Source organism: Artemia franciscana, chromosome 1 (assembly GCF_032884065.1).
Source record: "Artemia franciscana chromosome 1, ASM3288406v1, whole genome shotgun sequence".
NCBI classification, from domain to species: Eukaryota; Metazoa; Arthropoda; class Branchiopoda; order Anostraca; family Artemiidae; genus Artemia; species Artemia franciscana.
This window is the reverse complement of record NC_088863.1, coordinates 25403137-25416417: the sequence shown is the minus strand read 5'-3', so window position 1 is coordinate 25416417 and position 13281 is coordinate 25403137. Positions and strand designations below refer to the sequence as shown.

At 35.9% G+C, this 13281-nt stretch overlaps 1 protein-coding gene across 3 annotated transcripts in view; it reads right to left on the bottom strand.

The window, feature by feature from the left end:
* Positions 1–4105: 4105 nt before the first annotated feature.
* Positions 4106–13281, bottom strand: part of LOC136027368 (peroxisomal carnitine O-octanoyltransferase-like) — a 68454-nt gene continuing 59278 nt past the window's right edge. Inside the window, exons 10-12 of one of the 3 annotated variants that reach the window (XM_065704553.1) lie at positions 13103–13275; positions 6728–6847; positions 4106–4373 (exon numbers count right to left, since the gene is read on the bottom strand). In XM_065704553.1, coding sequence (XP_065560625.1) covers positions 4238–4373; positions 6728–6847; positions 13103–13275 — 429 coding nt within the window. In that variant the 3' untranslated portion in view covers positions 4106–4237. The remainder of the gene's footprint in view (positions 4374–6727; positions 6848–13102; positions 13276–13281) is intronic. The other 2 variants (XM_065704560.1, XM_065704568.1) reach the window with 2 other exon arrangements.

Here is a 13281-nt window from a genome sequence, read left to right as displayed (position 1 = left end):
TAATGACGTCCCCGTCATAACAAAAAAGACGACAACTAACTTCATGACGTCAGTCAACACACAAACATGACGTCACCCGACAGACCCACACACACACAGACAACTTATTTTTATATATATAGATAGATGTTTGAAGCCGGGAATGCATAGGCAGTTTGAATCTTAATAGCAACTATCCAGAGCCAGGTTTGAAGTTTCTTTTAGGTTTGCTCTAATAGGTATATAATAAGTATGTAAGGCTGCTAGCAAAAGGAACTTTTTAGTAAGATAGATTTATTGAGCTTCTAGAGCTCTTATGATCAGAAAATATTTTTATGACCAGAAAAGATACATGATATATATCTCCTGCTATTAAATTATCCATTTATAAAGATCTTAGCATTTAAATTCATCAGTTAGCATTGTATGATGAACAGAAAATTTAAGTGACGTCATGACTGTCAAGTTAACTAATGACGTAGTATCTGATATTCCTTTTACTACTCTTTGATCATTTAGGGAGTTTCTTTTTTTGTTCCAACATATAAATAGGGTAGAAAGTACACAAGGCTTAAGTGACGTCATGACTGCCTGGAAAACCAGGCCAATACGTACTAAATCGCTTCCCCTTCCCATGATTTGGATAATTCGCAAAGTGATTAAAAATATCTTAGTTCGGACCTAAACATTCATTGCTTTTTGGAAAAATATTTCTTCTTGGAAAAATATTCGAAGCACAAGAATAATACGGTGTGTCTTAAATAATACCCTTGGATCTGGATCAACAATTAATACTGGAAACGGTCTTAAAAACCAGATGTTCCCTAAAGACCCTAGTCCAGTACTAACAGCTGACGAAGGTACTTCATGTAAATGAACAAGGTGCTAATGATCTTCCAGCAGAGCGGTGAAATGCACCTGTGTAATTTAAATCCTAGTAAAGAACAATGGAAGTAAACATGGCCGACCTACCTCAGCTAATTTAAGTACGGTCAGCAGACAGTTCTGGAAAAAACTAGAGGCATCATATCAAAACATTCTCGAAAAGAGAAGGAATATGAAGCGCCTTTTAGAAAACGTATTAAAGTGGTATCGCCAAGTTTGCAATGAATTAGTGTTGTTTTGCCATGCGTTAATGGGGAGAAAAAAAGAGGCCATAATTAAGTACGAAGTGAAACAAACCAAAACAACCCAAAGTAAAACCGCTAAACTGTTAATAGAGGAAACGGTCTTCAGAACTATATATACTGTTTGTTTTTTTCCCCTGAAGACCCAAGTCCAGTAATAACAATCGACAAAGATATTTCATATAGGTCAACGATCTGCTATATATCTTCCAGCAACACGGAAAAATGCCCTTGTGGAATTAAAATCCTAGGAAAGAGCAACGTTACTGGACCTGGCCCATCTAACTCAGCCAATTTAAGTTCTGAGAGCTTATTAAACTATGCATATCTGTCAAAGCTCTCAATTCGCAACCCTTGGCCTTGTGACCTCGGTTTTGGATTCTAAATCATTATGTCCTGGACCTGGCCGACCTAGCTCACCTAATTTAAACTCTACGAGCTTATCTGTTAAAAATAGTCAAGCTGTATTGTTTACAGTCCTTGCCCCAGGGGCTGGGGGGTTCAACTTCGGAGGCATAGTTATTAGACCTTCGGAAAATTTGAAGAAAATACCTATCTCACAGTTTTTGACCTGATGTCCTTGGACATGAAAAAGCGCGTGGGGAAGGGTGGGGGTTACCCTTTGAGTTCTCTTGTCTCTTAAAACGGGAACTAGAACATTGGATTTCCAATTCAATGAGCCTCTATCAAGGTTTAAACAACCATCTCTTCCATAATTATCTTATAAATTAAGAATAAACAGCTTGCATAACTTACAACTCATGCCCCGTGAGCATAGGGACGGGGAGGTTCAAATTCGAAAGCATGGTTGTTTGATCTTTAGACAATTTTGAACAAAATGACCATCAACAAATTTAGATTGGATGTATTGAGGGAAAAGCGGTGTGCAAAGGGGGGCTGGTTGCCCTTCGATCACTCTAGACTTAAAAGAGAACTACTACTTTGATTTCCAATTGAATGATATCTCTACAAATTTTATACGACCCCCTACCATAAAAATTTTATATGATTGCAGTGGGTAAATTGCATAACTTACAGCACTTACCCTGAGGCTGTGAGGGATTGTTTTAAACCTGAAGGCATAGACATTATATGCCAACAATCAGCATATAGCAACTTGCTAACTTGCATAGCTTACAGCTATTGCCCCAGGGACTGGAGGGAGTGTCAAAACCGGAAGTATTGTTATTTGTCCTTCAGACTACTTGGTAAAAAATATTGCTATCTCACAATTTTGATCAGAAACATTTGGTCAAAAGGGCGGGGTTGGGGCTGGTTGTCCTCTGATAACTTTTTAATCTTAAAAAGGAAGCTTCAACTTTCTGTTTCTAATTGCATAAGCTTCCTTCAAAGTTTATTGGATCACTTCTTCCATAAAAGCCTATATTTTAAGAATAGACAACTTGCATAACTTATAACCCTTGTCCCCGGACTGTGACTACTGTGACCTTTCAACTAATTTGAAAAAAAAAATGCCTAACTCGTCTCCACATGTAAAATTGAGTCAGCAAATAGAAAGTAAGGCAAATAATTGTGTATGGGAATTCCGACAAATTCCCGCAATATAACCCTTGTCTCCAGACTGTGACTATTGTGACCGAGCTGTGACCTTTCAACTACTTTGAACAAAATGCCAAACTCGTCTCCACATGTAAAATTGAGTCGACAAAAAGAAAGTAAGGCAAATAATTATGTACAGGAATTCCAACAAATTCCCACAACATAAAATTTTCACGGATATTTCCCCTTTGAAGAGCTATAAAACAACACTTTTGAATAGATAGCAATGGTGTATCTTTATTTTTTTCAAGGGGTAGCCTCACTAAGCCACTGACAGAAGAATATTGAGAGAGGGCTCATTTGAAAAGAAATTACAATTTCAACCGTCGTTTTCGTAGGCTGCGCGATAACGCTGCCTAAGTAAAGAGCAATATGGACACAATGTATTATTTATTCATTTTTTTAGACCAGGGAATTTTGTAAAGAAGGAGTTGTCTTAGAAACTTCGAAAGGGGCTCAAACGATTGGAAAAGGAAAATGCTAGTGTCCTTCTTCCTAGTAAAAAGTCATTTTAACAAAAAACATCATACCATAGCATAGTGCCAGAATCTGGGACGGAACGTCAATTCTTGTCCAAAGAAAACCACAATACAGGGGTAGGTAAATTCTCAGCAAAGTTTAAAAGTTTAATGCAGGGGTAGATATTTGTCAAAGTTTAAAACCAAAACCTAGGGTTTTGATTTCTCCGTTTTGAAAACAGGGTCATTCGCTTTTTAATTGAGTAGTAGTAATCTGTCTTACCCCTTTTTTCCACCGGGGTTAGCAGGTTACCGCAAGATCGAAGAGACGTTTTTAATGACTCATTAAGAAAGCTACTGCTCATATTTACACGTTTTTTATAGTTTAGCCACGATAGTACAGTTGTGAAGTACCATGTGGCACTAAAATTGGAAAAAAGTGAAAAGGCTAGAAAGACTAAAGGGTACCTGCAAGAGCAAAACCTCTTGACCAGAGGTTCACTTTCTTCTTTTTGTGTAATTTTCTTTCAGCCTCCATAGTGAGTACAAAAAAAAAAGATTTTTGAAAAAAACCGCCTAATGTAAGACAATTTCCTTTGAAATTTTCAAAAATAAACAAAGAATCAAAAGAAGACTGTGAAAAAAATTCCTTGAATTTTTCCTTGATTAAAAATTCCTTGAATTTTTCAATGCAATCTATATCCATCCATTTTATCGATCCACATTTCTAATTGTTAGGTGAATTCACTAAAATTCATTTGATAGCTCAAATACATGTAGCTCATTTATTATTCGGTAGCTCACAGAAACAAAATCATCACCAATACAACATTACTATTTTATTATTATCTATTATCTACTATATATTTTATTAATATTAAATACTTATATTTTGTTAAGAGGACGGAAGAACAAGGCTTAAGTGTTCAGAGGTTTTTTCTAGCCATAAAAACATTAAAACGCAAGAAATGTTCCCAAGAATATAATAAGGCACATTTATTTTTTCCAATAATTCATTAAAAGCGAATAAAACCCAAAAGGAATAAAATACGACTAGCAAAGGGCAGCATATAAGAAAAGAAGCGAAAATGTATATCAACCAGTGTTGACAAACTAAAGTTTTGAAGCGAATTTTTTTGAATCCGTCAAAAGTTTCTTCATATCCAAAAGAGCGTTTTCGAGGTTCTGCCAATATCTAAAGGCATTTGTCTCTTTGCTTCTTTTCCAAGAAGACGCAGAAATATTAATCCTGGAATAAAAAGCAACAATAATCAATTAAAACTGGATACGCTGACACCACAAATTAATTTCTCAATTAAAATGCAGTGAAATAGCAAATTCAGAATATGAAACATTTTCTTTTAAATATATATCAACTTCTATCGACATAAATCAATTGCGACACCCTGTAATTATCAATAGGTAGGCTACAGGAAATAGCCAAAGAGCGGGGCATCTAGGCCTTTGCCGACCCAATATACGGGAGAATGCATATTCTGGAGAATCTTTAAAGCGTATGGATCACAGCATCTAAGGAGATATAGCTTGTTCACTGTCCTGCCCTGAATCAAACACTTGGCGGTAATCAAGTGTTACTAAATAACCAAAAGTTTTTGTAGCTTTTTTCCGGTAGGGTACCGGAAAAGAGGTACAAAAACTTTTTCCGATCAATTTGGGACTCACATCCGTAACTCCTTTGGTCAACGGGACTAATGTACAAAAATTACTCATGGATATAGTCCTTCTTCTAACAAAGGGGGCCCAAAAAGGCACCATATCCTACGACTGGCCTGCAACTTATGTGAAACTTTGGGCTGAAGGAAAATTAAAAATTGGCTAAAGGGGATCCCAAACCAGAAGAATAAAAATGATTCCTTTCAAAATGCAGCCATAAAAAGTCGGAAAAGAGCCAACAACTTTTTCCCCTTGCCCCTTCAAATGGAAGGGGCTATTTTAAAACCTAAAGGGGGGGATTCTCCGATTGAAAAATCAAAGTTTCGTGTCCTTTTTTTGGTCGAAAGCCAGTGGACGACATTCAGTCTTCCTCTCAGTTCCTTTTCTGCTATCCGGTCTTCCTTTAACCCTTACGACATCGAATCAATTTATGAAACATGTATTTTGTTAAAAACTTTAGGGTTGATATCACCCCCTAAAGCCCCGATGTTAAACCTTATTTTACATGATGGAAACCCCAGAAGCATAAAAAAGAATTGAAATAAAATGGAAATGTAAAAAAATTCTACCAGACATGCTATGAATTTCTTCAATTCTATTCGATCCAATTCAAACAATCAATTTTATAAATTCTATGAACATATTACGCTTATATTTTAGAATGTTGGTAGAGTATTCTAAAATCCCTCCTTTTCTTCATTATTTTCATACGTCATATTTTATCTGTGGCAGCTCAATTCTGTATGTGGGGGGGGGTGTTTTCCCAGGGGAGAATTTCCTAGGGAAGGGCATGAGCCTAGCGCCAAGCAAACGATTTTTTTTAAACAGTCTGCATTAATTATAAGGTGTTGAGAGACTAGAGGAAAATAAGACATTTGGGATTACGTGTCAATCGAAGTTGTTTCATGGTCATGCTTTTTGAGCAAACAATACATAAAACCTCAGCTTAAGGAGCGGTGAGCTGATGGGAGATCAACCCTTCTCACAATTTAGGGTTATATTTGTTTTGTTTTTTAGGTTCTAACGTTACTTTTTACATCCATAGGAAAAATATTCTAAAAAAAAATTCATTATGTAAAACGTGCAAAACTTGACCCCTAGTGGGCTCTACAACTGGTGCCTCCTCGTGAATTTATGACTGTAGCAAATGCTTCCTGTGACTTTGTGAGATCATGTTTCGTTCAAGTATTCTTCATTGGAAGCATTAGTATTGGAAATTGCAGATCTAGCAACCGAGGGAAAATCCTTATTCGAACACCGTTACTCTGAATTGAAATGAGTTTTTTTTTTGACGAAAAGTTAGATGAAAACAGTTCTTTATAATCTTAAGCTCTACAGTTCAGTTTACATTTGCAACAGATTAGAATTGAAAGCAGATGAATTACCTTCGCATAGCCATATATTATTAAAAAGCCATAAACGGCCATTCGAATAGCAGTTCTTTATTTGCTGCGGTTCGGGTGTAATAGAGTACACAGACAAATACAAAAGAAAAATCACTCACGAGGGAAATTATTCCTAATCCCTAAACAAGATAAGGAAAAGTATCTTAAAACTAAAACATAATATATTATGAAAGAATACTGTATTATAGCCTAATTTATAAATTAAGATATATTTTACGTAAGGGTTAAGCCTTCATTTCACTTTTTTGAAGACCATGAAACTGATTTGATTTTTTTTTTAAATGTTTACGGTAGAAAACCGAGACTTTCCATTTAAATAAAAAGTTTCTTTGACTTTCTAGCCTGAAAATACAAACAAGACAAAAAATCAAGGAAAAATCCAACTATACAGCCAAAAATGGGAATAAAATCAGTAAAACTCAAAATAGGAACTAAACTTATAACTAGCGAGACAAATAAGTACACGATAGTCAAGGGAAGTAATTCTGTTTATAAATAGGAAAGTAAATTTTTTTTCAAATACCTCTCATTCTCAATGCTATAGAAAACACCATATCCATTTTCACACATAGCTGTAGTTCCACCGGAGACAGGGGAATATCCAACCAAGCTGGATGATAAAATAAAATTGCCTCCTCCTCCACTAAAAAAAAGAAATTAGTTTCCTTTCTTATTTAATTCAGTTTACATTACCTCCTAAGCCGTCCTGGCTAAGTGATTGGCGCGGTGGTGTGAGAATCCTTTGTCCTAGGGACAAAAGTTCAGTCCCAGTTGCGACCAGTTATTTGGTTTGCGGGGGGGTCAGTGGCGTGACTCTGTAAGCTCAGCCAGAGTCGACCCAGCTCTAAATGGGTACCTGGAGAAATATGGGAATGGTAATCAGGAAGGGTGTGTGAAAGCACAGGATGGTTGGCCCCAAGCCCCCCATCGCACTTCCTGGCTTAAGGGCCATGAAACAGAGATCAGCACCGCCGGTTTGAACCTTAAGGGTCTATTGCCATATTACTTACTACTTACTTACATTACCTCCTAATGTGAAGGACAATTTTTGTCACTGATTACCAGAAAAGTCACAGTCCTTGCAGTCTTTGCATTCATTACAAGAAAAGACTTATCCATCCGTTGTCCTTATTTTAACACGAGCTAGAGGTAAGACAGGTCATAGTTGACGAGCCCGTCAAGAGAAGCGGTCAATTTTCTATAAATATAAATTTTAATATTCAGTAGTCAAAAAAAGAAACAGAAATTAGTAAAACCTGAAATGAGCACCTTTCATTCCTCCTAGAATGTGTTACATTGCTTAAATGGTTTAGTTTATGTCAATGGTTATTTTCGGGCTAGTAGCTAAACTTCAAAAAAGTGTAATTGTGTTGCAGGATTCAGCTTTGTTCCCTTGTTTCCATCTTTGTTTCTCACACCATCGACACCAACTTCAAAAAGTGTAATTGTGTTGCGGGATTCAGCTTTGTTCCCTTGTTTCTCACACCATCGACACCAACTTCAAAAGGTGTAATTGTGTTGGGGGATTCAGCTTTGTTCCCTTGTTTCTCACACCATCGACACCAACTTCAAAAAGTGTAATTGTGTTGCGGGATTCAGCTTTGTTCCCTTGTTTCTCACACCATCAACACCAATTTCAAAAAGTGTAATTGTGTTGCGGGATTCAGCTTTGTTCCCTTGTTTCTCACACCATCGACACCAACTTCAAAAAGTGTAATTGTGTTGCGGGATTCAGCTTTGTTCCCTTGTTTCCATCTTTGTTTCTCACACCATCGACACCAACTTCAAAAAGTGTAATTGTGTTGCGGGATTCAGCTTTGTTCCCTTGTTTCCATCTTTGTTTCTCACACCATCGACACCAACTTCAAAAAGTGTAATTGTGTTGCGGGATTCAGCTTTGTTCCCTTGTTTCCATCTTTGTTTCTCACACCATCGACACCAACTTCAAAAAGTGTAATTGTGTTGCGGGATTCAGCTTTGTTCCCTTGTTTCCATCTTTGTTTCTTACACCATCGATACAAACGTCAAAAAAGTATAATTGTGTTGCGGGATTCGGCTTTGTTCCCAATTGTCCAGTTTTGTTTTTTACACCACCGAATTCAGATTATAACAGTAACGATAATAGTAAATTAGTAAGCCTCTGTTATTTTTTACCAAAGGAGTGGATCTCAGTCCTGATTGATGAATATGAAGTTAGATTTTAGAAAGTTGCGCATAATACTTGTCTGGGCCAAAATCTTATAGTCTATGCTAGAGAAGACTTTTCGAAGCTGTTCTGGTAACCTTTTTGTTTCTTCGAGTCACATTTTGTTTTTAATTTGAAGGCTCTTTTTAAGTAGTCAGAAACTAGTTTCAATATGAAATCAGACTAAAAGCTAAAAACCTTATGAACTTTTTAGAGCGAAAATATGGACCTTTCATGAACCGAAACTGTAAAGGGTTCATCACATGGTTCATCATTTCATCAAAACAGATATTATAAATGATTACCGTGCATCAAAATCAAGAGAAAAACTCAAAGTGAAAATATCTTCCCATTCGTTTACAACGTAAGATATAAACTGAAATCGAATGAGAATTGATTTACCTTTAAAATGATACAGATAACCATTCGCACACTGTTATTTTCTGTTATTTTCCATTTTCTTTTTCTGTTCCATTTTCTGGTCCATTTTCTGTTTCTGTTTTTCTTATTTTCTGTTATTTTCCAGTGTTGGTATGTTTTTCTTTCAAAATCACCCCCCTGGAAATAAATTCCTACTCATTTGTCTATGAGTATCTATGAACACTAATACATCTATCGATGCCATGAACCTCGTTACAGGTTAATCAATTAATTCCTAATGATGAAAATGTATGTAGTTTTATTTTTTTGCTAGTGACATGGAATCGGTAAGTGGTATGGTAAGTTGTTAAGTTGCACCGTGAAACTTTATCAAAACTAACATAAACCAAAAAAGATTAGGTAATTAAAGTCAATATAAACCATGTGAAGAGAAAGACATTGCAAATAAGGTAAGGAGCCATGGAATGGCACTCTGTCTCTCATAGTTTTACGAGTTCGTTTAATAACTTAACTGTAAGTTGTGCAAGCTATATTCGTTTTAAGTTTAATATCTTCATTCAATCCGTTTTTCATTATAATTGGTGATTGTGGCTTATTTTTCATTTTTTTTATGTTTCATTTTTTTTATTATATTAATTTCTGTTCTTATCGCACCATCCGGCACCGTTTTCTGGCGCAATAATAATGGGCTTATAAAAACTGAGAGGCAAAAGATTGATCTTTGAGTAAAGAATGCTTTATTTTTTAGTTGGATTTTTTTTTTATTGTTGGTAGGAAAAATATCGCACATTTGCTTCAATTTCAATTATGCAGAAAAAGGCAGCAGTCACACGAACCTTTTAGTAAGTGATAAGTAATGTACAAGCTGGTTTAGAAGCTGATCAAAGTCTATGGTATCAGCCACAATGTATGCCATTTTAAGGGTTTCACAAGATTGACAACTTAATGGGGGTAGTAAACATTGAAAAAAACCCACAGGATATTGACTTTGTGCCAACACAAGTTAAGTCTTGATTCAATGTAAAATTAAGCTAAGTCCTTATTTAGGATCAAAACAACTCAAGTCCAAGGTCCAATTAGTCCTCCCCAATGAAAACTTTTTAGCCGAATGGAAGGCAAGTAGCAACTTGTTTAAATCGGAAATACAGAATTATATTCATTCTCTATGATTTCTGGAACTAAAATAGCCCAAGGCCCCACCAACACCCCTCCCCTATTAATTTTCAGCATAAAGGTAGGCTCATTACACCTACTTGGACATGGAATCTAAAACAGAATTAGCCTGTATGCTTAGAAAGCCAAAGTGACGTAATGGCCTCTAAGAAATACCTGCTCCCCCCCGCCTAAATCAGATTCTTGGTAGAAATGTGAATCACTTCTTCCTCGAAAATGTGAATCATGCAAGGAATTTGAGCTGTGGGATTGGGGAACAAACTTAGACCCATACCTCCTCAAAACCTATACCGACGGTTCCTCAAGCCTTTTAAGAATTTTTTGGCCCGTTGACTTTTACAGTCCAGATGCTTGCAGGCTTCAAAGTTTCACAGTCTGGGGATTTTTAGTGCATTCCAGTGAGTGACTTGTAAACAACAATTGTAAAACAAGTTCCTTTTTAAAGGGAGGGACTAAACACAAAAGGAGAGGCTAAATGGCTATAATTGGTTTGCACTATAGACTGCGGACATAAGGATTCTTTTCCATCTCTATTGCGTAGGGTGATTTACAATCAAGAATTGTATATCATAATCGTCTTCAAGGACGAGAAGAAACATAGTTGTACTATCTGGTTAATTAGGACTCGTTTCCGACAATTTGAGAATAAGAAAACTTTGTTTTCGTGCATTTGATAATAATTATAAATATTGTTAATATAAAATTATATAATTTTGAAATTATTAGTAACGTATTTCGGCGATAAGACACAGGACCAAATCGCTGTAGCCACCAAATATATCAGATACAAATCATGGGACTTATGTTTTAACGCAAATTAATGTTGGTTTAGTTTGTACATGCCGTATTCTTTTTAGATAATAACAACAGAGAGTAGGTTGGTTTTTAAGGCCCGGGTTCTGTTTTGGTCTTTAAAGAACGTTTAGAACGAAAAGAACGAAGTACAATAACTCTTAACTTAATTGACTGAAGTCCTTAACAAAAAAATATTTAAAAGGAAGACGGAGTTTCATTATATATACAAATACATGCATGACATGAAGCCAAAACGCCTGGAGACAAGTTCCTGGTTTGCCACCCCCCCCCCCAAAAAAAGGTATTGAATACAAAATTTAATGAATATGCACATGTTATAAAGCTCTGATCAAGAAAACTAAAGAAACTTATGTTACTGCCACCATAGCACAACAATGAAGAAAGAGAAATGAAGTAAAAATAAATTACTCCACACACTTAGAATTTTTAACTTTAAGGTGAAAAACGATAGAATAAACGCTTTGTATGACACTTCCCAGGGATCTGAGCCCTGTCTTTCAGTATGTTGTTTTTAGCGCGAATTGAATACTTCAAAATAGTGCGTAATAACTAACCTCCTCCATTCATAGGATTCCTAACCCGAATGTCAAACAAAAGTCTTACGTCAAAAACTGTGTTATGCTCCCATTGAAGTTGCTATTTGCATTGACTCAAGGCTAAACTTAGCACTTTAGATTGGGCCCCTGTGCGTTCTATATCACCTAGCCAGTGTTATTCTATATTCTATTTTGATGTTTCTCTACAAGTCTTTCGAATTTTTACTCACCTAATTATTTTTAATGTTGTGATAATGTTGATCTTAATGTTCTCTTTGAAAGAGAAAGTTTGCACTTTCTCTTAGTTCTCAATCTCCTCCTATTTCTCTCGTACATCTCAGTCTCGATTTTTTCTGAATCTGCTTTTTTACAATCCCCCCCCCCTCTTGTTTAACTCTCTCGCGTTAATTTTAATGAAATGGATGGTTTCTCTATTTCTACCTCCAAATTTAAAGAGAGGTTAAATAGTATTTTTCAGATAATTTCTTAAGCCACATTGGCCTGCCATAACATAAAGAAAGAAAACGATCCAAACGGGGAAAACCAGAAAATTTTGACTCTGCCCTCTCAAAACACATATTTAATAATCCAGATCATACTGTTTTATTTAACCAAGCTAGCCTAATTTCGCATGACAAAGGTAATGTCTAGCATTACAGAGAAGCTGTTGAAATTTATAAGATACCGACATTTAGGTCTAGCTTTGAACAGAGATTCAGGTGATTTAAGAATAAATGAGTCGTATTTTGGTTTTCTCAAAAGAGAAGCCGACACTTAAGTAATCCCAAAAATAAAACGTTGATCCAATTCCCCATTCACACAATCAAATACGTCATCAACCCCTTAGGCCTCAAAGGGTATCCGCAAGAAATGCAATGGTGAAAATCAGAAATCAGGTGACCTAGTTCTCAGATTTATTCAATTGCTGCTTTGTTTGTTTAATGAATGAATTTTTTACTTTTATTTCTCAGTTGTTCGTTAGTATCCGTCGATGGTAGTTCATATTTGTTTGGATTTTGTGCAAATCGCGGATATTGGCGAATAGTTCACTTTATTGCTGTTAGGTATTTGATTTCAATTCTTTTAATTTTAGGGTCTTATTTAATTTTTCGCTGTTTTTCATTGGTTTTGTTGTACTTTCCACGTTTGCTTTTTGGTTTTTGCCTTTTCCTTGATCATATTTTATTCACTCTCAAAATATTCGCTTTCTGTGTTTTCTTCAGTATTTTCATTTGGCCTTTATAAACCCTATTTTTGATCGTTTTCTTTCTGTATTGTATTTTTCTGTGCTACTAAGCAAGCAAGCATTACAACGAATAAAAAACAGACCCTTAAACTGTGATCAAATATTAAAAAAAAAACTAAAATTGAAATAAACGTATATTTTTCTAGAACAAATGAAATTTACAGAAGCCTTCATTCTATGAGAAGTAAACAACCTCAAAACCACAATGTAGGTAAATTATATCCCCCTTCCCCCCTGTACCTCTCTGATCCTAGATCGTGCACGGTGTTATGTAGCTTGATGGGAGGATCTTAATATTTTAAACAGGAGAGAAGGCTTAAAAAGTACATTTGGATGCAAAATTCACTAGAAAGTTGTCTAGGCCAGTTATTATTTAAAGAGTTGTGTGGGGGGGGGTATTGTTTTCCCATGTGGTACAATATATGTACGGTATTAATATCTTGCCTCTTTGTCCCTTCATGCGGAGATATTTTAAATGGTCCATTTATGTGGACAATTTATTATTTGGGGAACGTGACAAGGGTCTCTTTCACATGCGGTACGATAGTATTGTTATCCTACCTCTTTGTCCAGGATGAGTCAGTAAAAATTGGATGAATAGGGAGTTGGTTCTCGAGGGCTATCATGTACAAACCAAACAAATGTCTATCACAGCCCTGCATCTGCTTACAATTCTCCATATTGGTTACATGCAGATCCACAGCAATGCGAAGTTGCCTCACTTTCTCAGGGAGCTTAAG